Raw genomic sequence first — 23,792 nt, 5'->3', positions numbered from 1 at the left:
GCACATAAAGCTTCAGGAAGAAGCATTAAGATTTAGTGCAAGATTTGCCATGTTGCTTTTTCTTTGCATTGATAATCACAAAAGCAGGAAGAAACAGCCTCTTTTATACTTCCTGCTCTGGTTCAGATGTGGTTTGTTTGGCCCTAAGTATGGCAATGTTGAGGAGTGATAGAACTTTTAAGAGGTGGGGTCTAGTGGAAGTAATTAGGTCCCTGGTGAAATCACCCTCAGAAGAGATGAATGCTCGCCTCCAAGGAGTAGGATAGGTCTCTCACAACTTTATTAGTTACCATGAAAATGGGTTGTTGTGAAGCAAGACACCCCCACGTGTGTGGCTCCTTCTGCCCTGCCACTGGATACTCTTGTATGCATTTCCTCCATGTGATGCCATCTGCCACATGGTAATGTACCTTGAGGACCTTGTTGGACGTGGCCACTGAACTGAGACATTTCCGCCTCCCAAACCATGAGCCAAAATAAACCTCTTGCCCTTGTATGGTAAAGACTATAACATATGACTACCATATGTCAATGTTTCCTAGAAAATATTCGTTTGGAGCTGTAGCCTTCAATCCATAATTTTTTTTCCGCAAGGACCACCACCCTTACTTGTAGCAACAATAGACTGAGGTGGGAATTGAAAAAGAGGCAACCACCAAGAGAAATTGAAATCCACATTTATTGATGAGAAATATATACACAAAGGTTAAAACACTTAGTGAAATTTTGAACTCACAGGTTACTTCCAGCATATAAAGAATGTCCAGTAATTTTACACGTGAAATGTTACAGTAATCAGTCCACATGGTAAGAAAGCATGGAAAGCTAAAGGCGAAAATGAAAGACCTCATCTACCCAAAATGTGCTTTGCCAACAAGGTATTTCCTAGTACCACTTATCAGAAACAACCACAAAATTAGTTGAACTTTTTATCTTTTGCATTAATTAGTCTTTTAAGTACAATGTGCTATAGATGCTCTACACCACATGACTTTAGATCAGTGGGGATTGTGAATGTGAGGAGAACAATTATGCTCATCTTTCATTCTGGATATACAAGACTCTTCAAGGATAATCCTGCCTAAAGGCTAAGTTTTTTTCAGTAAGCTTTTCCTCTTGCACTGGAAGAAACCACATTTTCCAGGAAAAATGTGCCCATCTACCATTTCCCTTCATCCCACTCATCTGAAGAAGCCATTGAAAATTAATGGGCTGTTTGCCCTCATGATATTGGGCTTCATACCTTTGAATAAAAAAAGAGGGGCACTCAGTGTTTCCTATAGCACATTGCTCTTTCTTCTCCTCTTCTCTGCTCTTGGGGAAGAGAAAAGGGTTACAGGAGCTCTAGACGTTGCATTTAGTGCTAATTAAACAGAATGTGTGTTTTCAGAGGCAAATGTATAATTAAATTTGTTAATCTCATCTTCAGTCACTTCCAAACATACACACAGAGCACGTGGGTAGAGGAGGTTACACTCCCTTCATATATATGGGATCTGTGCTTTGGCAGTTGCCCCCTGCAACCCCCAAAATTGTACACTGACTGCTCCTGTGCTTCTAGCGCTTGATCTTTCGATGGCAACAGTGCCATTTCTTGCCAGAACTGTGCTTCTGTGGGATTTCACCTGCATGGCAGCTAGTCAGTAAATATTTTTCCCATTCTGACTCAAGAAGCCAAATGGGACAAGGCTCTTCAGAACTTTCAGGTCACAAGCATCAGGATGAATATCTGACAACCAGAGGGGCTGATCCTTCCCTAAAGACATGATGCTAACATGCACAAGAGAAGGCCAATGTTTGGCTCTCTGAGCTCCATCCAGCAAGCAAAGGACTTGAGATGAACATCCTCACTCTATAGCTACTTAAGCCTAGATCATCAAAAGCTCCACAGTTCTATTCACTAAGTATTACATAGACATCAAATGGCCTTTCACTAAGAACCAGGACACACATCCAACCCATCCCTGCTCTGAATTGTGTATTTACAAAGGTGCTGGATACACACATACATTGAAACAATCATTAGTATAACGGATTCATACATAGGTTCTTCACTGATACATATCCCCAAATCACATTATGAAAGAGTAAAAGTGATTCATTGCTAGGTATCTAAGAAGAAAAAGAAGTGTTTTGAAAACAGCAATCAACATATCTATTGCATCTAGGTGAACAGCCAAAAGTAACATTTAAATTAAATTACAATACATCTATACACCATTTCACTGAAATTACACAGAGATACCTACATTATAGCTACACAAAGTGCATAGGCACTGTTCTTCATGCGTGGACCAAGCGTTAGTGTGTATACACAAGAACTTCATGCTTTGACAGCTAGTTGTACTTGAAAAGACACAATCTTAGCCATTTGAGGGCATATCTAATCTGTTTGCTTAATGAGGAGCAGGTTCAAATACATACTAGTACATTCTCTCTATAACTGACAACAGTTTAAAACATGGTAAAAATATTAGTCCCACCACCATATTGAAAAATGTGTTTGGTGGAGGAAAGACACCTCGTCTTTTCAGTGGCTATTGATTTACCTGTTGGGAAGGTTACATAGTTTGTTATTCACCTGAGGACAAAAAACTACCTGGGCTTCTTGAACAATTTCAGTGTGATTCTAAACTCCCACCTCCAGTCCCCAGTGATACAGTATTGCTTCATAACCAGTATGAATTTTTTATTTAAAAATATGTAATCAATTCATTTAACAATGTGACATTTATTGTCATTTTGTCTAGCAAGAATTAATTGCAGTGACTCTGTACAACAGCATTCATTCTTAGCCTTTGCTACTCAAAATTTTTCTAAGCCAGTTATCACACAAACATTTAGAAAGGCATGAGAGATTCTGATGTAGAAATGATCCCACTATTATCACTTTGCCTTTGGTGATTTCAGAGAAAAGCAAACACTTAGAATGCTCAGCTGGAAAAAACAAGGCCTGGTGCCCAAAATAAAAATCAGCACCATTCCTTGAGTTAAAAAGATTATTTAAACATACATCTTAACCACCTGATTTAAGCAATTCTTTGTTCTTGATGGTGATACCGTATCACTGAGGACTGGGTTCTTAAATTGTTTGACTGTGGCTATATGTTCAGAAAACAATTGATAGCTCTAGGTTGTTGTAGAAATGTCTTGTGCTCTATTAGTTACAATTCTAAATATGTGGTTCTATAGAAAATACCATAAGAAAATATCTGTCTGCAAAATTACAGGTACTAAATAGATGAATTCAGTCTCCACTGAGTTCTTTATGATTTCTGAAGAATAGATATAAACCTGTAACATTATTAAAGGCTAAATTAATATTAAACATATAATATCCAGGACTATAAATACATATTCTCATGCTTTTTAAAAAATAAATAATAGTAAAGAAGCTTGGGGATTTGTAGAAGAAAGAATGTAAGACTTAGCTGAAGTAATTTGTAGTAATTTGGGGTGTAATACTGATCAGATAACAAGATATTGTCCCTGGTAGCATGGACTCTTACCAGGAAGCCAAAATATATCTGCTGGCAGCAAGACAAAATTAGATTCACAGTTTGCCAGCTCTCTCCTCAAACTGTAGAAAACAAATAGAAAAACAATATAAAAAATTCTCAAAAAAGTAGCTTTTTTATATACAAATCTCTATAGTGACCAGATAGTCTGATCTGTGTTGTGCAACATGGAGATGCAATGCTGAGATTTTTCAGGGGAAGGAGGGAGGGGGTTAAGGTGATTTGTAGAAGAATCTGCATGCCAAAGGCTGAGTTCCTAGTGAGGAAAGTACTCTCATAGTGTTGTAAGCCACCAGAGAGCCAACTTTCTGCTTGTACATCTCAGAGAATTTGCTCTATGGGGAAGAAACCTCAGAGATGCGCTGGTCCAACTTCTTTGGCTAGTGAGTATGTTTGTCCCCTATCAAAGGCAACAGACTGTTTCAGGCTGGCAAAATAGTTGCCATGAGAAAAAACAGAGCCCCAGAAGTAGCAAAGCTCTGGCTGCATCATCCCCATCTCCGCAGGGGATGATGACAAGGGTAACAGTCAGTTGTTATGTTCCAATACTCACCCAGGATTGGAGGTGTCTCCAGAGGAACTGGGGACCTGCTGTTACCCATTGTCAAGGTCAAATGCTGACTGCGAAAGCAGTAAGGTCTGTTCCAGTAGTAGGTTTTATTCTTAGCACAAAAAATCCCTGCCTAACAACTGGAAAGATTGTTTTAAATATTACAATAGAGACTTGGCTCAGAGATTGGAAGATGAAGCAAGGATAGACATAGAAAAAAAAAGAAGGACTGAACAGTAGTCAGGGTATTATTTAGAATAAATGGAATGTGAGTTTAGGGACTTCTCTCACTTTCCTACAGGTTCTTCAATAGGTCAGTTGAGAAACTTTATCTTTCTTCTCTCATGTCGGGTTTTCTAAACTGATGGGATAAAAACAAGTAACCAACAACAATAACAAATAAAAAACTGCAATCTTCAATCTCGTCCTAGATTTACTTCTCACTTCCCCAAATCTGAAGAACTGAAGTCTTCTCTAGCAATAAGGGTGCTCACCACACAGGAAATACCAACTCCACTCTATTTAGCAGAAGGTTGGATACAGGGCAAATATGCAAGCAGGAGCCCTTTGCAATAATGCCAGAAAGTACAGGACGTTCTTTGAAGGTCATGGCTGGTGTCAGGCACCCTGTGGACCACACCTGGTGTCCTACTCACTAGAAATTCCACAAGCATTGAAAAGGACAGTGACAGTAAGACTTTATCCATGTAAGTTAGAGCTTCTCTACCTGCCATGTAATGCCTATGACGCAAGAAAATCAAGTGGAAAATATGGAAATGAATTCAATCAAATATCCTTGCATATCCCTCCAGAGAAAGGCCTCAGCCCAGCTTACTTGTACATGGATGTGCATGCCTGCATACCTGCGGAGGAGGGAAGGTATTTACAGACTGTTGCTGTGATTGTGTAAGTCTTGCACCAAATTTCATGAGTGTTCAAGTTTATTTGCCAAAGGCTCCCAAATTCCCATACAGGGTTGGCAATTAGGAGTGTTTGGATAAAATTATGTGGTTTGGGTATTTGGAGCGGGTTTTGTTGCTACAGCAAGAATGATGCAAGAGGTCGAGTGCAGCTGTAGACATGTCCGGTCCCTCACGGTGACTCTGGCAGCATTTTTTCCCTGAGCTAAATCACTACTTCTACTAGGACAGTGAGTGTAGGTAAAAGGAACTTTTATAAAAGGTTTTTTACTGGTGTCTCAAATCATAGATTAACATGACCACTTGCCAAGCTTGTCATAAACCTAAAATAAATAGAGGCTTAAAAAGGGGGAATGAGAAAAATTTAAATCGATTATTTGGTAGAATGGAACCTCTCTGATGTAAAATATAAATAATAGTATTTTAGAGAAGTAAGTCTCTTAAGAAAGAAGAAAATAAAACAGATTGTAATATCAGGGATTTTATTGCTAGTGGGAGTTTAATCATTTAAGTCAACCCTTTCACCTTTCAAATGAGAGAAAATAAAGCTTTGGACATAAAGTGAGTTGTGTAAGTCATACAGCTAAAACCGGGCAAAGTCTATGTCAAACAGTTCTTCTACCAAACCATGCCATTTCCTGTCATCTCTGTGTCATTGCCTGCATTAACTGCATTATGCCATGAAATTAGATAGGATCCAATTCAGGTTATTATCTGTTCTAAAATGAATCCTTAGACTAACCTATATGGTCATTCACTAAGTTGTTTCTTAAACAGTGGAATAGGAGGGAGGAGGAAGAGTGAAAAATAACATTTTCCTTTAGAGTCATCATAAACTAATGTTTCATGAGCAGCTCTGAACTCACTCCATCCAAAGAGAGCAATCTCCCACTAAAGTCAGCTGCCTGGGTGGTGACTGTTCTCCTAGGTTTAATTTGAAATGACTACAGATACTAGAAATATTCATCTTCTTCAACAATCAGTTTTATTTCACTTTTACTTCAGACTGTGCTTTAACTTAATCTTCTTATGCCCCAAGACCTCAATATCCTTATTCAAAGAATGAGTGTGATAATAACACACACACAAAAAACTCTCATTCATTCCCTTTTCTTGGCTTGGAATGAGTTCACTTGGAGAATAAGCAAAGCAATACCAGCAACCCAGACAATCGATGGCCCTGAGAGTTAGAAATCAGCTAAGTAGGGGAAGTTACACCACCTTCCCCGGGGTGTAACTGCTGTCCACTTTTAGTCATCAAACCAGGCAAGAGCTGCTGAGACTTGTTTTTCAAGGCTTAGAACCACAGAAATCATCTCTGAGCGTGTGCATACCTAGTTGAGTTTATTGCTGTACTTCTTGGGAAGATATTGCATAAGCAGAAGCCTTGCTTCTGACAAAAGTAAAAAATTATATTTTTGCTATTAAGAGAAAAAAGAAGTGTGATATTTGGGAAAACATGGCAGGTGGAATTGGTTTTCCTTTGGGGGGGCCCAAGAGATAAATTTCCCAGCTACCCAACTCTCAAAGCCTTCTTCACTAGATACTTCTGCAAATACCTCAACAAATGGAGATTACTTGAGATCTAATCAATTGCTCACTGGGATTTCTGACATCAACTACCAGAAATCTCTCCAGCAACTAACTTTCTCTCAAGCCTTTCTCAGCTTCCACAAGTCTAAATCCAGGAGCTAGACATTTTGGCACCCTTTTTCCTCTAACTTTTGTGAACATCCAGGTGAATTAGTGGTTGGAGAGGAGGAAGAAATATTTGTCTTTTGTAGGGTATGGTAACTTCAGCAAGCAACGAGATGAATGCAGACTGGGTTTCAATACCCAAAGAGAAGTCAAAAGTGGGATCTGATAGCTACCTAAGGTCCTAAAGTCACTTAGAGTTCTTTACTGAAGATCTGTTTACATAAACAAGATGGTTGCCCGGATTCTCTGATGTACTTCATTTTGAACCATGTGGTGAGGAACATATCCTCAAATGTCTAAGGTAAGACATTACTTTGAAAGATAAGCTAACTTCTCACTAGTTGGACTGGACTTGTTCAATTTTAGCAAATAATTAAATGATGAGTCCACTTGGGTTTCTCAAAAGGGCAAGGATAAGAAAGGGAAGGGTAAATTTCTCCTTAGCTGGTTTTGAACTAAAATGACTCTAATCCTTTAAAAAGTGAAGAAGCCTATAGCAAAATGGTATTGACAAAGTCCTGATGTACAAACCTCACCAGATGCAGTGTATGTACCTGACCTGCTGATTCTATATATAGATATACAACATTTATGTATCATCAAATATTAATGGACTATTATAAGCATTTTTATCTGTGATGAGCCCATTAGCATAAATCTGTACATATAACTGACAAGTATCCCATTTAGGTCAAGGCTATTAGAGGTATACTCTGGATCCATTTGTTCTGTTTATGGCACATATTCTGGACAAAAGAATCCCCAATGGGCACGGCATGGGAAGAATGAATGAAGCCTAAAACCCTAGAGGACATACTCATATGTCAGCTCTACATGCAGTGTGGATAGTCAGGGTATTCTTGAATTTGATAAACTAGTTCATTTTAATATAATTTATTGAATTTCCAGATAATCATGGTTTTCTAAGTGTATTCTCATCAGACACCGTATACAGTCTCAAACCAGAAAAGCCTGCTCTGTGAAGTGGTAAATTCTCTTTCTTTTGACCACATTATCCCCCTTACATATTTACAGGTTAATAGCATAGCTAGGAAAAAGATGAAAACAAAAGAAACCAGAAAGATTTTCAAGCAGAGACTTGCAAAGATGATCCTGTGACCACTCCTTTGAGAAACGTATTGGTGTATGCAAATGCCAAGTTGGCCTTCTACAGCAAAAGGCAGGCACCTCCTAGATGATTTGCCTATATCTTTCTGCTCACCGTAAAAAACCTCTTGAAGTACCACTTAAAGAAAATTTGGGTTTCACGGCTAAAACCAGGAACTGTCCCTTTGGCCCACATGTCTGCTATAAAGAATTTATTCCTCCCTACTACATTTGAGCATGACCTTACTCACTCTATTAACTGTCCATTTTATGAAAACAAAGATCAATGACATTTTAAAAAATCTGCTTAATACTGCTCAGTAGTGATCCATATCCAAAAAATAACTAGGATTTAAGAGACAAAAAAGCAACTGGATTCTCATCTTTTGTATATTTCAAAACTGTCTGGGTTGGAAGAGAGAAGTCATAAGGATTAGGTAATAAAGGGTAGGTGATGCCCAAATACTCCCTCCTCTAAGAGAATTTGGATTCTATATGTATTTATGAATACTTCTGCATCCCTCTGCTGGCCTCATGGGAGACACCAAACACATTTAGACATGTGGACTAAGGTTCTACTCCTTAGACTCGATTGTGCTTTATCTCTCAATGACTCAAATCCCCAGTTAACTCCCCAACCCAGCAACCTTAGGAAAATACTGTGGGTTATTCAATAGAAAATAATAGTAGACATATTCAAAACTTCAGCTTGCATAACCAATCATTAAGGATTTGCTGGCTGTCTTCCAGGTGCAAGGCCCTGCTCTGTGCCAATTATATTATTTATTCCTTCAAACTTTCATATCCTTGAAAAAGCTTCATCTGGGAAGCCGTGCTGTCATCCTTTGTTCTCATTTCATGGACCAAGACTGGCGGGACCACTCCAAAAAGACATCACCTTTGTAGGGTTTTGTACTTTCGTCTTTTGTTCCTTTCCAGCTGAGGAGGAAGACTGGCTCTGCTTCCAGCCGTGTCCTGTAACTAGTTTTATGTGCTTGGATATAACAAAAAAGCCTTGTACATATTCATTAGATACCAGTTTGTTTTTTCAAGGTATGGCATGAAAAGAGGCACAGCTCACACAAGCTTAGTCCAAGTGTGGAGGACAAAGGATCAGGCCATCTAGGTGGATGAGAATATGATGGAAATGATTGAGAGATCTAAAGAATCGTTTTCTGCAAGAAACCCAAATGGGAATCTTGTGGGTGAAACGAAGAGAGCAAAACATAGATCACATAACCTCACTTGATGTCACTGTGATAAATGAATACAAATAAAATGCAAATGAATTTGGGTAGTTCAATCTGGTTAAAATTTATATCATCTGCACTCCATTAATTCTGTTAACATATATATATATATAGTGGTTGTAAAATACTTCTTAACCCAATGTCAACTTTAGAAAGAGTGATGAGACATATTTTGAAATTTTAACCACTATTCACACAAACTTAGGAGGGGGCAGAGAGGCAGTGGGTTCCATAATCAGCTGCCCAGAGAGTACGGCTCCCGCTAAAACTCTCTTGGAAACATTCAACGCAAAGGGCACCCAGAAGGTAGGAAGCTTGAATTCCCTAACATAGACACTCGCTTTCAATCAGCATGTGTGCAAACTCTATAAGATACCAAAAGGGAGTTACTTCTAGAGGCTTCTAGCGGAATCTCTTATGTGCAGCAAGGTAAGACAGGAACACTTTAAGGAATAACACATTGTGTGTATGCTCATTGTCCCAAGTCCCCGGAGTGTACCACACTGCTTTTGTCATGTCCCTTGGGAAAAGAGCATCCACAGTTCTGCACTGAGAGAGAAGGGAAGGCTGGCAAGAATGTGTCTTCAATTCAAAGGGATTCCTCCAGCACATCCATTCAAACAATAACACAAGTCAGAAAATTAGCCAGTTATGAAGCGTTACTTGGCAAAGACACAGCACCGTGCCTGGCATCACGGACTCACCACAGCTCCTCTAAGCCTCAGCTAACAGATTAAGTAAACATAGAAATAGATGCTTTTTTTTTTTTTCCTTTTTAAAGAATGCTTGTTTATATCATCTTTTACCATAAGATACGCTGGGGAGTTTATTCAAGAATGTGCTGAGAGTCATAGTCTTTATTTTTCTCGTTTCCAAGGCTCTTCCTCAACACTGCAGTCGGCTGACTTTCCGTTGGCTGCCAGAGTTACCTGAAAATAATAATCGTCAACATCCAGCTTATAGGTCATGAACCAGGAAAAAACCCATGGGCTATGTGGAGAAGCACCAGATCCAGGGTTACAGTATAGGACTGAAGTACTAGTTTGAAATAAGGTTATTCCAAATTGGTTTTGAATCTGTGCTGGTGAGCAACAGGGATTTGTGAATTAAAATATCGACATTTGTTTTGGGGGTATGGCAGAAGAGGGGTAACTTCTGCTATATTTTTAAGGTTGAAGCATGTCTGACTACCCGTAGGACCCACTGCATAATGACATAGTCCTTAAAATATAGCTATTGAGATGTGCTACTCCATACAACCACAGAGAAAAGAAATATCCAGAATTAGGTAGCTAGTTCTACTCATGCATGGAAAAGGTTCAGTTGCAGTGAAACCAAGAGGACTTCATATATATTCAGTTTAAAAATCAGAAATCAAGATGGTTTGACTCTTCCAAACAACCCATCTTGGTTTTAAACAGTTAAAAAGAGGAGAAGGATTAAGAGCGTAACATTGGTGATGACGTAATCCAACTTATTTCAGTACAGACAATTTATTCATCAAATATAATGAACAGATTAGCTACATCATGTTCCCTTGGCTCAACGTGAACTGAACCTTGATGCAGAATGGAAGGTTCTCCCTTCCACTTCTAAGTAGTTTTCCTAGCTTACCTTCTGTCTGTCTGTCCTCAACGTCATGTGCATACTTAAACCCACGACTGATATTCCACATAATGGAGAGACTGGATTTATGGAAGCATTAGAATATGGAGACATGACAAACGCAGCAATGTTTGAAAGAGATCTGGCTTTCCTCTTACCCAAGTGGAAGTGAAATGCATGCAGCACGAGCACATAACATGCTAGGAACAGAGACCCGAATGCCCTTTGCAAATCAAGCAAATAAAAATAAAAATTATCCATTCTTCTGATTCCCATCGTCCCCATGTTTTAGAAAGTCCATGCAGTTGGCAATAACTTCTCACATGCAGTTATTCTGACTAAAATTAAGAAGATGTTGCATATCTTCAAACTAGTATTATCAGGCAAGAGTTAGAGAATAGAGAGACCAACGCGACACAATACTTGAAGTGGTTAAAATTTTGACCAGAGCCGCAGCAAATTGGTTTCTTTTTCAGTGAACCGCCAAGCACGACTGCCAGGGACAGACTGTCTGTCTGGAGAAAGCTGCCTGTTTGCTGTGACCTTGAATGTACTTATTTGGCTTTCCGTGATGAACCAGGTCAAAGGCAGTACAAACTTATCAATCACACAGTTGTGCCTTTGGAAGAACCAGGCTGTCCCTGGGGGAAGTGCTTTGCGTTTTTTGTTTGTAAATACTGTGGCCTGTTTTTCAAAAGTAGCTGGGGCAGTTGCTTTTCTGGAATTTCCTTTTCTAGTGAAATAAAGAGAGTTGGGAACTCCACTACACAATCTAGTCTACTTCTCTCTGGTCTAACCACGTGGGTGATAGGAAAGTAAAAGGGGAGGACACTGGCAGGAAACACTGGCATCTTCCACGGTTTCCAAAATGGAGAAGCAGCCAGGCATGGTGGCATGTACCTATAATCACAACACTCGGGAGGCTGAGGCAGGAAGATCCCTGCAAGTTCAAGGCCAGCCAGGGTTACAATAGTGAGTTCAAGGCCAGTCTGAACTATATGGTGAGACCTTGTCTCAAAAAAAAAAAAAAAAAAAAAGGAGAAGCAACAATTGACTGGAAGAAAGTTCAGAGATATGAATAAATGTGACCCCAATATTGTGAAAAAGTGTACATTCATCCCAATGGCTCTAGATGCACTTCCCTGTCAGGGTCAACATATTTCACTGATCTGAAATGAGAAGAGTAAACTTCTCTCACCTAGCAAAGCCTGAGAAGCAACTCGCCTTAACTGAGCTGAACCCAAACTCTTTCCCTAAAAATACAACATCTGTAATAATTATTAAACCAATAAGCCCATTTTCAGTTTCATCATTGATCATCTAAATGCTAATTAAACAACGGACCTATAGGTGGGTAGTCAATTTTATAAAGAGACTGAGTAACTATCTTTATGAAACTGTCCAGGAAAAACCTTTTCTGAAATATATCATGGAATCTAAATACTAAAAAGTTACATTCTTACTGAGTACCCACAATATGCCAGATACATTTTTAGGTGCTTGACAAATGTCTGCTCCCTATGACCTTCCTTCCTAGTGATAGGAATAATTCGCAAACATCTTCCTTTAAAGTTGGCAGTATTTTGCTTAAATAAATGAAGCAAATTTCTTCTGATGGTCTTTAAGAAAAGAAAGATCCAGGAAGTCTGAAATCTAAGAACATCTCTATGCCCATAAACTTTATCTTTCAAACATGTATTCTTGAAAATATTAAGAAACCTCTCGAGAGGCTTCAAATGGGTCATACCACAATTAACCACCAGGTCTATTCTTAACGCAAGTATGAAATTTTAAAATTATATATGGTGAATCCATTTTGTCTCAGACTAATTTTCTTGGCAATGATTTGAGTCCAAGTTTACCTCTCCTGTATCACACTGTACATTCTTTTGTCTATCCTCCGGTGCCTAATTCAGGGCTTTGTAGGTAATAGGGACTCAATGAATATTTCATGAATGATCAAAATATAGGACGTCACAGGAATGAAGTGGGGACGCTCAACTAAACCTTACAAGGCACATGACAAGTACTTGTTAAATATAACAGTGTATGAAGCCATTCCATGAGAATAACCTAGCATGTTAATTCAGATCTGAAAAATACTAACTTTTCAACAGAATGGATTACGCCATTTAGGTACATTTGAATTTTTACCAATGTAGATCATGTTTGCTGAGTCAATGAATTAATTTATGCAATTTCCTCTTGATGGATAGATCCCCTCTCTAATTTACATTGTAGCTCTGGTCACCCACACATGCCCCTGATGTAAAGGGGATAAGCACAAGATTCTGTCCACCAGAATCTTGGACCTGTGATACAGTCTAGTAAAGAGAATTGCTTCTGTGTCTGGCAGATACCATGGTATGTGCTTGGAAAGACCCAGATGTAGCACAGGAAGAAATTAAAGATTAATCTTGATCTTATCAACAAGAGTCAGAAAAGTACCAGCGTTCTGTCTTGGGTTCAGATTGTCCTCAGTTGCTGTACAGAATCATTTTATCAAAACAACACCAAGGGTGAAAAAGGGTGACTCTTTCACCCGCCAGGGTTTCTCCCAGTTTGCTTCACTCTGGTCATGACACCCAGTCTTTTAACAATGTCAGGTTAGTTATAATGAAGGCTGGACAGACCCCATAAATCTTAAGACTCAGCACCCAACAGCTTGGAGGAGAACCCAGAACATCTATGCTCCAGGAAAGATGGTGCTGCCAGGCAGCATGAGAGAACAATGTTTTTAAAAAGACTTGTCTGGATAATTGTTCTGAAAGACAGTTATTCTTAAAATTCCTTCCCTGCTGTAAGGGGAAAGTAACCGCCACATGAAAGCTTACCCTTCCCACGAAGATAAGAGAAAGATAGTTCAGCAAATATATGGGCATATTTTTGGCTGATATACGACAGGTAGCAAAGAGAAATATTCATGCTACAAAAATGAGATTCTGGTTATTTTGCTCACTATTTCATTTGAGGAATAGAATATATGAAAGCCAATAAAACAACCACAAATTGGTGGGTAAAATAATAAAAAAAACTGACCAAATTAGTGGAGCAGGGTGGTCATGGGAATCAGAATGGTTGTGATACATCACACTGATGAAATAAGCAACTGGTTGGTTTTCAGCATTAGGCTGTTGGTTTTCAACCATATTAGACACAGAGCTAGATGATCTGGGACTCACAGAAGCTGGGGTTCCACGATTCTTTTGTAAAAATGTGATAATAATGGATGCAGGGCTTTACGTTTATCTTCTAAGAATGGCGCATGCACTACTATATACAGGTCTCAATATCCAGGAACGGGAAAGGTACCTTGCACTCATCTACTATGACAGAGTTGTGTGCAGCATAGACACACTGATTAGAGTTGCTTTCCCTATGATTCTTCATGTCATCATAAATGGATTGAGTCTTGGTCATTTCAATGTCTTCGTGCACGCGATGTTGGGAGTCAATGGTATCCAGCTCAGACTTGGAGAGGTGATAGACAATCCCAGCCCCAAAAGAGTCACCCACGACATTGACTGAAGTTCTCATCCTGTCCCTGGTGACAAAGAACAGAAAGAGTTTAGTGAGGAAGCAGTAGGACATGATGATTGAGAGACCAAGGTCTAGAACAAGATATTTACATTTAAATTCTAGCTCCACCTCTTCTCTCTGTCGGACCTGGGACAAGTTATTTAATCTTTATGAGCTTGGATTTCCTTATTTGTCAATTAGAGATAATAATTACACTTCTCTCACAGACTTGTATGGAAATTAAATGAGTTAATGTAGGTAATATGCTTAGCATAAAGCCTGACAAATGATAAACAACCAATAAGCAATAGCAAAGAAAAAGCAAAAAGAGATAGGAAAAAATAGAGAGAAATACTACATTCAAATCTCCAAATTAGTACCCAGGCTCCAAACACACCTAGTTGTACCCAACCATTTCTCCTGGTTTAAACTGTTTTTTGAATCCTCCATATGATCTCTGTTTGTTTTATGTATTATTTCTACTGGAAAGAACAAATGAACTGTGACATTGCTCATAATAGAAAATCCATCTTTTCACATGGATGTAAAGTAACTCCCTGTCCCACCTCAAGCCTCCTCCTCAACCCCTAAAGACACATGTTGGACAAGAAACACAGACATAATTCTCTCAGTGAACAATATGTATTATATCTAGGTGTCCACCCCCAAAGAAAAAGACAAAAACAAAATGCTCTATCTTGTTTTTTTTTTTTTCTATTCAGCTAAAACAATCAAATCATCCATAATGTTTCTGGAACAAGAAAGTATTAAGAATATCCTTTCTCAAATCTTGAAGTTCTAAATTGAAAAAATATGATGATTGATAACTCTTCCTCTTGCAAAATCTGTACCAGGAAAACTAGTTAATTTCTTAAGAATAAGTTGTATCCTTGAGGGAAGGGAGAAAAAGGAAGAAAGAAGGAAGGAAAAAAACATATATGTGTATAAAGGATAGCTGGGATAATTGTACTGCTGTTGTCTGGTGGTCTATTGAAAGGAACATTAATGCTTGAATTTTTTATGATCAATTTTGCATGCTTATATCTGGTGATCTGAACAACTAATCTGAGGACAACAATATGCAATATAACAACCACTGTTTAATTTCTACTGTCTTGCTTGGTGAAGCTCTGTATCATTTCCAACGGTTTTTTAAAATTATTTTTAATTTTCTTTAATGGTTTGATCAATCTTGCATTCTTACATCTGGTAATCTGAGCAACTTCATTGAAGATAATAATATGTGATATAACAATCACTGTTAATTCTTATCATTTTGTTTTGAAACCCTGTCTCATTTTTATTATTTTTTGTTTTTGTCTATGTTGTCACATTATTATTATTTTTATACTCTTTATAATAAAACAGAATAAGTTGTATCCTGTTTGTGAATTCAAGCCAAATTAGTATGAAGTACCCTTTGTCCATATTTACTAGCTACCCAAAGTTTAAAGAGAAGAATGCTGGACAATACACTAAGTAAATATAAAAAAGTAAAAGGTTAGGAAAGATGCTGCCAAGATATTTTTAGTCCAGGACACCTTCAATTGAGGAATAGAAGACTATGATTAGTTCCAGACAAAGTGAAAGCCTTAACTTTTTTCTTAGAACAAAAGCTTATCATTAATTCTAGTTACTGTGACCAATTTCCCATCAGAAAATAATAATGAAATTGCACTAGGAAGAGTTTGGCCTGGCTCCCTTGCAAGGCCAGCTCTTTGCAAAGCGCAAGTCCTCTGCTTTCTGATTTCAATCAGGAAGATGCTCTGCATGGTGGAGAGAATTAGAACTGAATCAAACTCTCAGGGATATCTCTCCATTTTAGACTCCTCTGGCCCCTCTTCCACCCTGGAAAATTTTCTTCATGGCAACAAAGTCTGGACATGGATGAAGATGGGATCTTGAGCTCCTTCACAAAATCAAGCCCTTGAAGTAGACTGCTAAGAAGTCTTAGCACAAGATCATTACATGATACCTGATTAATAGTATAACTTTATGTTTTATGTATCAGCTAAAACTAAATTTAAAAAAAGAAAAGCATGGAATCTAGAGGCAGCCTGACTTGGATTCAAATGCTAGATTTGTCCTCACCTGTTGGAGCCTTGGTTTTCTCATTCATAAAACTGAAATCATAAAATTGTCTAACATATGAGTTGCTACAGAAGTTAACATAACAGAGTGTCAGACATTTAGACATTTAGTTAAAAACTGAAAAACTATTATTTACTATATGATGTGCGGTTTTACTATTACTATAAATCACATCAAGTCAATTCAAATATATTTTTGGCAGCTGCCAGATTGAATTTCCACACGCCTGCTTAAACTACTATTTTCCCCTGAAAACATTAACCCTACTTATTGGGCAATTCTTATGACAGCACTCCTGACTAACCAGATGTGTTAAATAATGTCTGTCACATGTGTAACAAATGTCAATTATGTAGTTATGTTATTGCTTCTCAGCCTTTTGACTAAGATCAAGTGTATCATATAGCTGTGGTTTGTTCTGGAGCTGTTTGACTCTACAGGTTGAACATCCCTAACTGAAAAGTCTGAAACACCTCCAAATCCAAAAGTTTATGTGCCAATATGACATCGCAGGTGGCCAATTCCACATCTGACCTCTTATGACAGGTTGAAGACAAAATGCAGGTACACTCAACATGCTATTTAAAACTAGGCTGTGTGAATAAGATGTACATGAAACATAAATGAATTTCATGTTTCAACTTGGGTTCTATCCCCAGAATATCTCATTATGTATAAAGTAAATATTCCAAAATCTGAAAAGAAGGTAAAATCTGAAATATTTCTGGTCCCAAGCAATTCCAATGACAGATACTCAACCTGTGCTTTTAGTACCTGTTAGAGTTTATCAAATATCCTTAGCCAATGGTTAGATTCCAAAGAATCTAAAATTTTCAAAGCAATGCTGAATACCCACTCATCCCATGGCCCAGTGGAGTCTCCCTCTGCTAGCAAATAGAAGCCCTAAAAGTAATGGTGGTGATGGTGATGCTGATGGTTATAGCTAATATTTGTATCATGTTTACTATTTGTAGGACGACAGTGCATAGCTTTTAGCTGAATACCTACCTTGACTCTAGAAGAGGTACTGTTATTCACATTTAATACACAGATAAAATTGAGGCCTGAGGAGATTAAGTGGCTTTCCAAAGCCCCACATCCTAGTAAATTCATATTGCTAAATCTGAGTACAGTCAGTGTGGTTCCAATGTCCACTATCTACCATATGACACAAAGCACTTCAGAGCCAGACACCCCTGATTTGGACTCTAGCTCAATCATTGATGAACAGTGTGACTTTGATGACTTATTGTTGTGGTCTGGATATTTCTTTTTCCCAGTACAGCCACACATTGAAATCTAATTCCCAAGGTGATGGCATCAGCAGGTGGAGTCTTTGGAGATGGAATTATAGAACTTTAAGTAGAATTAGTTAAAGGGAATACAAAAGAAAATAGTCAAGGGTCCTTCACAGATTTCTGGTTGGGGCAACCAGTACATAGTGCTACCTTATGTAGGGGGCACAGCTCGTTGGGGTGGTGTCTTGGTTACTTTTCTTTCATTGCTGAGACAAAATACCTGATACCCAGAATTAAGGAAGGAAAGGTTTATTCAGCTCGCAGTCTGTGGATGTTTCAGTCCATACTCGGTTGGCTCCAAGGCAGAGCGGCACATGGCAGAGGGCAACAGTTCAAGGCAGTAGAAGATAACAAAAGCAACAAGAGCACAAGGGGAGGAGGCAAGCAGCCAAGCCACCTCTTTCCCTCCCTTATATTGTATGCAAACTATCTGTCCCAGGGCAGATGTAGCACTCACATCCATAATTCCAATACTGGACCATGAATCAATTATAAATCTAGAAGCCCACCCTATGACTGCATGAGGATTTGGGGGGACAGGCAGACACAAACCATAACAGGTGGAAAAGTTTCAGATTTTGGTTTAAATGTGTTACATGTGAGGCAAGTGACCAAGTCAAGGGGAGATGTCCCATTGGTGAGGAGGAATATTGACTGATGGGCAAAGATACATCAGAGATGAAGATGGTAAATTAGGAATCATCACATAGAGGTGGTCATGGATGCCACACAGGGGTTTGGTTCACCCCAGGAATGCATGTAGAATGAGAAAAGCAGACAGTCTAGGCTACAGCACTGAGGACAACCAACAGAGAAGCAAAGGCCTGCAGAGGTGAAGAAGAACTAAGAGAGCCTGGCATTTCCTAAGTAAAAAAGAAGTATATTTTAAAAAGTTTGTGGTGGACAGTTCCAAATACTGCCTAAAAGTCAGGGGAAACAACAGTCTTTTGGTTTTAACAACAAATAGGCCACCATTCACCTGCCAATGGTAGCTTATATACAGAGATAGCTCACTAAGTTAAAGCCAGCTCACCAAGTTAAAAATTGTGAAGTAAAGGAGTGGTGACATTATCTATAATCACCTTATTAGAGAAGAGTGACAGAGCAGATGAAGAGAGGGAACGGTTGATGGAATGAGGTAGAAGATGGATTTTTTGGTTTGCATTTATTTTAAAAGGTAGAATATTTGAAGATGTCTAAATCCTAAGGACAAAGAGCTAGTAGAGAAGGAGGAACTAAAGGCATTGAGAAGAAGGAGTAATTTATGGACCTACGTCTCAAAAGAGATTTAAGAGGATGAGATTCAAAGTGGAGATGATGGCCATATCTTTCAGAGAGGAACTCTCCTCTATCACTACAAAGGGAGCAAAAGTTTATGAAGATAAACTCAAAATGAGAAGTCAGGGATTAAAGAAGATCTGTTGAATAACATGATGCCAATTTGGATTAAACTATAATATCAGATCTCTTTCACGCCAGGTTCCTCTGCCACAAAGCATACTGGGAAAATTCCCAGGATGCTCAGCCAGGAGCTCAATCATGGCTACTGTCTATCTTCCTGAAAATATTGCAATGCAGAGTATCCCCAGGGGAATGTCTGTCAACTCTGACCCAAACCAGGATATAGGAACTTGCGGTTCACTTGTGGAAAGTTTCCTCTACAGACAAATACTTTCATTTTCCCTCAAATCATCTGAGACCTCTCTGGAAACTGCATCTTTCATGTTAACCTTGGGAGTTTTTAGGAGGGAAGGATGGATGGAGAGGGAGGGAGGGGGGAAGGAGGAAAGAAGGAAAAAGAGGGAGGGGAAGGTGAGGAGGGGAGGAGGGAAAAAGAGAGAGAACAATTGGAGTTGCTGATGTTCTCTGGGTCTGAATGTTATGTGTGTCAGAACTGTAAGACATGACGGAGATGACAGCAGAATTTTGCATTTAATAGACTCACTACAGACAACCCAGCTATTCTTTTGGGACTGCCAAGAAATGAAAATGAGATGGGGCTTGACAGTTATTTCAACTTGAATTGAGTCACTGGGTCCAGTTTGCTGGAAGAAAAGCAATTGTCAAGGTGCTTGGTCTATTCTCTCTCTCTTTGTCTAAATCCTCTGGCAGGAAAATGTGGGCTGGCCTGAAAGTACTGATTCTCACAGAAAACAGAGCCGGGCCACTCACAATTCATTTGGTCCTTTGAATTGGGTTAAACCATATGAAATTGCCACTGCTGTAAGTCTAAAAGGCCAAATAGTGGGAGTTTCATCTGATTCAATCTAGTAGAAACAACCTATAGTGTCTGCTCTCTGAAAGCAAAGTGCTGTGGGGCTGTCGTAAGGTACACAGTGCGGCAGAAGGGTCGCCTAAGGTTCCAGGTCTGGGGAAGGCTGGCACAATTCTGAGCCTCAGAGGTCAAGAGCCACATGTGGTTAAGGAAGCAAAGGAGTCACATGGATTAGGAGTGTGATCTTTGGATTCCAGCCTGTATTGCAATCCTAGCTGCAGCAGAGCAAGTTACTTAACTTTCTACACTCAGATTTCATATTTGTAAAACAGGCCAAGTCATCCACCTCCAAGCACATGAGGAAGATAATCACTGGCATGCACTGAATACCTGTCATCTAAGAGGTTCATACCAACCCTTTGCATATCAAAGGCTTACATGGTGCGAAGTATATGTGCCAAACCCTTAGTTGCTTATCACACTGCTATTATTAGTTTAAGTAAAAATCAACTGGAATCACTTCCTCTTTAATTCCCCCGCAAAATCTCATGCAGACTCCTCTTGAAACACCAAGCACATTCTTTTGGAAATTCTTAACCACATCTATTGGGATTTTTTTTTTTTTTTTTTTTGTACTTCAGTATTAGACCAGAGGCTCTTTGAAGGCTGAGACCATGTATAGTCATTGGTTTCTTTGGAGCATAGGTTTCAGAACACCTTCAGGAACACCAAAATCCATGGATGCTCAAGTCTCTTAGGCAAAATGGCCCAGTATTTGCATATAACCTACATTTATCTTCCAATGTTCCTTAAATGACCTCTAGATTACTTATAGTACCAAATACACTGGAAAGGCTATAGCAACAGCTATGAGGGGAGGCAGAACAGGATGGATTGTTAGTTTGAGTTGAAAGCAGATGAATCCTTGACAGAGAACTGATTTTGTTTTTAGCAAAACATCCGGTTGGATATTCTGGTGGTGCTAAGTTGGGATGCAGAGCTTGATCTAGAAGTACATAGGAGACACAGAGCCCAACTGCTTTGCCGATGAAAATGAAAGGAGTGTCCAAAAAGCTGGAGAAAGACCCAAAGAAATGGAGAACAAAGACAGGCAATGTAGGAAAGGTGAAAACCAAGGTTGTGGGGGAATCACCCGAGGCGGGGAGCACTAAAAGATTTTATTTTAAACTAAAGAGATGCCTAACATTAAAATTGAAATTCCTGTGCTGACATTAACAACGAGATCAGAGCAACAGTCCTCAAGAGTCAATGATAAGCAAAGGAGCCTTTTTCATTTTCTCCCTCTCCTGAGTTTGTTACGCAGAGCTGTAGCCCTACCCCAACCCTTAGCCTACAACTGCATTGGCTTGAGTTGGGTTTAACCATTTAATATCTACTAAATTGGGATGAGTTTCTTCCATGGGCCTTAGTTTCCTCAACTATAAAACAGGTATAATACTATTAGCTGCAAAGTTTAAGCAAATCCACACAAAGCACATGGAACGATGTCTAACACTTAAAGGATACTCACTAAGCATTAGCTATTAGCATCCTGCATCCTTTGAATGTATTTTCACTGAATAATTCATGAACTGTCAATAGTTGCTCAAAACTCATAGTCTGTAACTCCTGATTACCAAGAATTTCCTTTACTCTGAACCTGCAGTGAGATCATGGACTACATCATGAGCATCACCTGGCAACTTCTTAGATACGTCAATTCTTGGGCCCCAGCCAGACCTCTTGAATCTCCAGGAGACTTTGGTGGACACTCACTTTTCAGGACCAAAGCTGTACTCTCTTCATAGATGGATGCTATTGGGACGAGCTTCAGAGTCTCTCCTGCAGGATGGGATCTCCGGAAATTCTCCCTTCTAAGCCCCATCTCAACTCTACCCAGTTACCAAATGCAAGCCCAGAAACGATCCAACCAACAGAGTCTTATGTTAGCAGTAGGCCACAGGTGCACCTAGATTCACTTTGTTTTGGCTCTCCTTTTCTAAATGTGAACAGACCCACTTATTTATTATCTCTTCCTGATATCCGCTCCCAGTTTTTACTTCATTCCTCCTTCTTCAAGGAGAGAAAGGTGTCAGCTTGTATCTGCCAAGCATTCCCAACACAAATGGTTTCTGGGACTCAGGAGCAGGTTCTGATTTTAGTGTATCCTGCTTACCAGGTGCTCTGGGACCCAGGTGTTTTCAGGGATCTGGAATCTTGGTTTCCACAATGACATTTACAGAGCAGCTCAATCTGCTCATTGAAAAGCATCCAGGGTTTAGTGGGCAGTAATGAGGCTGAACTGTGTCCAGCAGTTGGAAAACACTGTGACACATTAAATGTCACTGAAGGCTTTGCTTGGTTTTAAAATGAAAAAAAAATTGCTGAAGTTATAAAAGCTTACCGACTTTGCCTAGAGAGGAAAAAACTCCCCTCCTTTTCTCCCCCTCTATAAACGTCTTTTCTAAGGAACAGTCAGCCTGCCCTTCTACCCCTATCTCAACCCAACACTCACCCCACTTATACACTAATGAGTTCCCAAAAGCCATGGTGCTTCCCCATCAAGTTCTTGTTTCCAGAACTCCTCTTGCTGGTGAGAAAGAATGCAGCATCATTACTGATTCAAAGCAGATCTGACCCTGCTCAGGCTCCAGTGCCCATCTTCCCAGGATCCCTTAGCCTTTCTTTCCCTTTTCTTCTTAGAGGAATGCTTATACTTACTTGTGTGCAAATATCCATCTTCTGCAGAATTTTGTGTCAGGTCTTAACACCAGTAGGGCACTCAAGGACATTGGGTTTAGACTACTGCACTCAAACTTAAGTCAGAGTTCCCATTGTACACACCGTGTAACTGAGGCCCAGAGAATGAGTAAATTGCTCAAAGTCCTCTAGATAGGAAGTGCAGAGCTCTGAGCCAGCTCTCCTGCCTCTAGGTCTCTCTCTCTCCCCCTTGGTCATACAGCCTCCCACTTCTGAGATCAGAAAAAGACCACTTCACTTGTTTTACTCTTTCCACTTCCAGCCCACGGTAGTTTTCTGCTCTGTGATTTTATCAATACAGTTAATCCACTTGCATCATCATTTTCTTGCTTGTGTTACCCAACTCCCCCCAGAAGGCCCATTTCAGCCCTGATGTTGTAACACACTGGTTTCTTGTGCAAGTGTGAGCGTGTGAACATCTGCATAGGGTCATTCCAGAGGACCCAGCCTCCTACCCCATTAGTTAGTACTTAGGTAGGAAGCACGCAAGGTCTGGAATGTTTCATAAAGTGATTCTCATGCAACAGGCTTGAAAGCAAATGAATGTCAGAGTCCACAATGTGAGACCTAGTGAGGCTGGAGGACCCGAATTCTAAGAGGAGCTGATGCCTTGCTTACATCTGCATTTGTCCTCAGTTGAGCTATTTGCTTTGTTTTCATCCTGGGAGGGGAAAAAAAGGTGCCAAACAGAAAGGCCTTGGTTATGACATAGATCCAGGGATGTCTGTCCATTTGCACCACTGTAACAAAGTACTTGAGACTTGGTAATTTATAAAGAAGAGGAATTTATTTTCTCACAGTTCTGGAAGCTGGGAAGTCCAAGATTGAGACTCCAGAATCTGGTCAGGGCCATGTCACTGCACTGGCTTATGGAGGAGGAAGGTACATGAATAAAGAGGGCCAAGCTCCCCTTTTATGACAGCACCAAACCAGTCCTCACAACCCAGTCACTTCTTAAAACTCCCACCTCTTAATACTGCCATAATAAAAATTAAATCCCAACATGCATTTTGAAGGGAGCAAATATCCAAACAATACCACAGGGAGACCCCATCAGTCTATTGCCCTGAAACATCCAAACTACAGCACAGGGAGGGAGACCCTGCAGGTCTGTTGTCCCCAGCCTTTCCAATTTTGGACCTCTCTGCTCTCTCCCCTCCACAGATGAACTGCTTGGTATAAATTAGGAGGTGGCAGAGGTTGGAGCGAAGGGCCCCAAGCTGGCCATATGTTATAGTTTAGAGCTAAAATGTTCCCCTAA

General features: G+C 39.6%; 1 protein-coding gene across 3 annotated transcripts in view; it reads right to left on the bottom strand.

Annotated features, from left to right (window-relative positions):
- Positions 1–661: 661 nt before the first annotated feature.
- Positions 662–23,792, bottom strand: part of Slc1a2 (solute carrier family 1 (glial high affinity glutamate transporter), member 2) — a 152,234-nt gene continuing 129,103 nt past the window's right edge. For all 3 annotated transcript variants that reach the window (XM_005384125.2, XM_005384124.2, XM_013514335.1), the window contains exons 10-11: positions 13,961–14,192; positions 662–9,972 (exon numbers count right to left, since the gene is read on the bottom strand). In XM_005384125.2, the coding sequence (XP_005384182.1) occupies positions 9,901–9,972; positions 13,961–14,192 (304 nt within the window). In that variant the 3' untranslated portion in view covers positions 662–9,900. The remainder of the gene's footprint in view (positions 9,973–13,960; positions 14,193–23,792) is intronic.

Source organism: Chinchilla lanigera, unplaced genomic scaffold (genome assembly GCF_000276665.1).
Source record: "Chinchilla lanigera isolate Chin_1 unplaced genomic scaffold, ChiLan1.0 scaffold00021, whole genome shotgun sequence".
NCBI lineage: Eukaryota > Metazoa > Chordata > Mammalia > Rodentia > Chinchillidae > Chinchilla > Chinchilla lanigera.
This window is presented reverse-complemented; position numbering and strand designations above follow the sequence as displayed.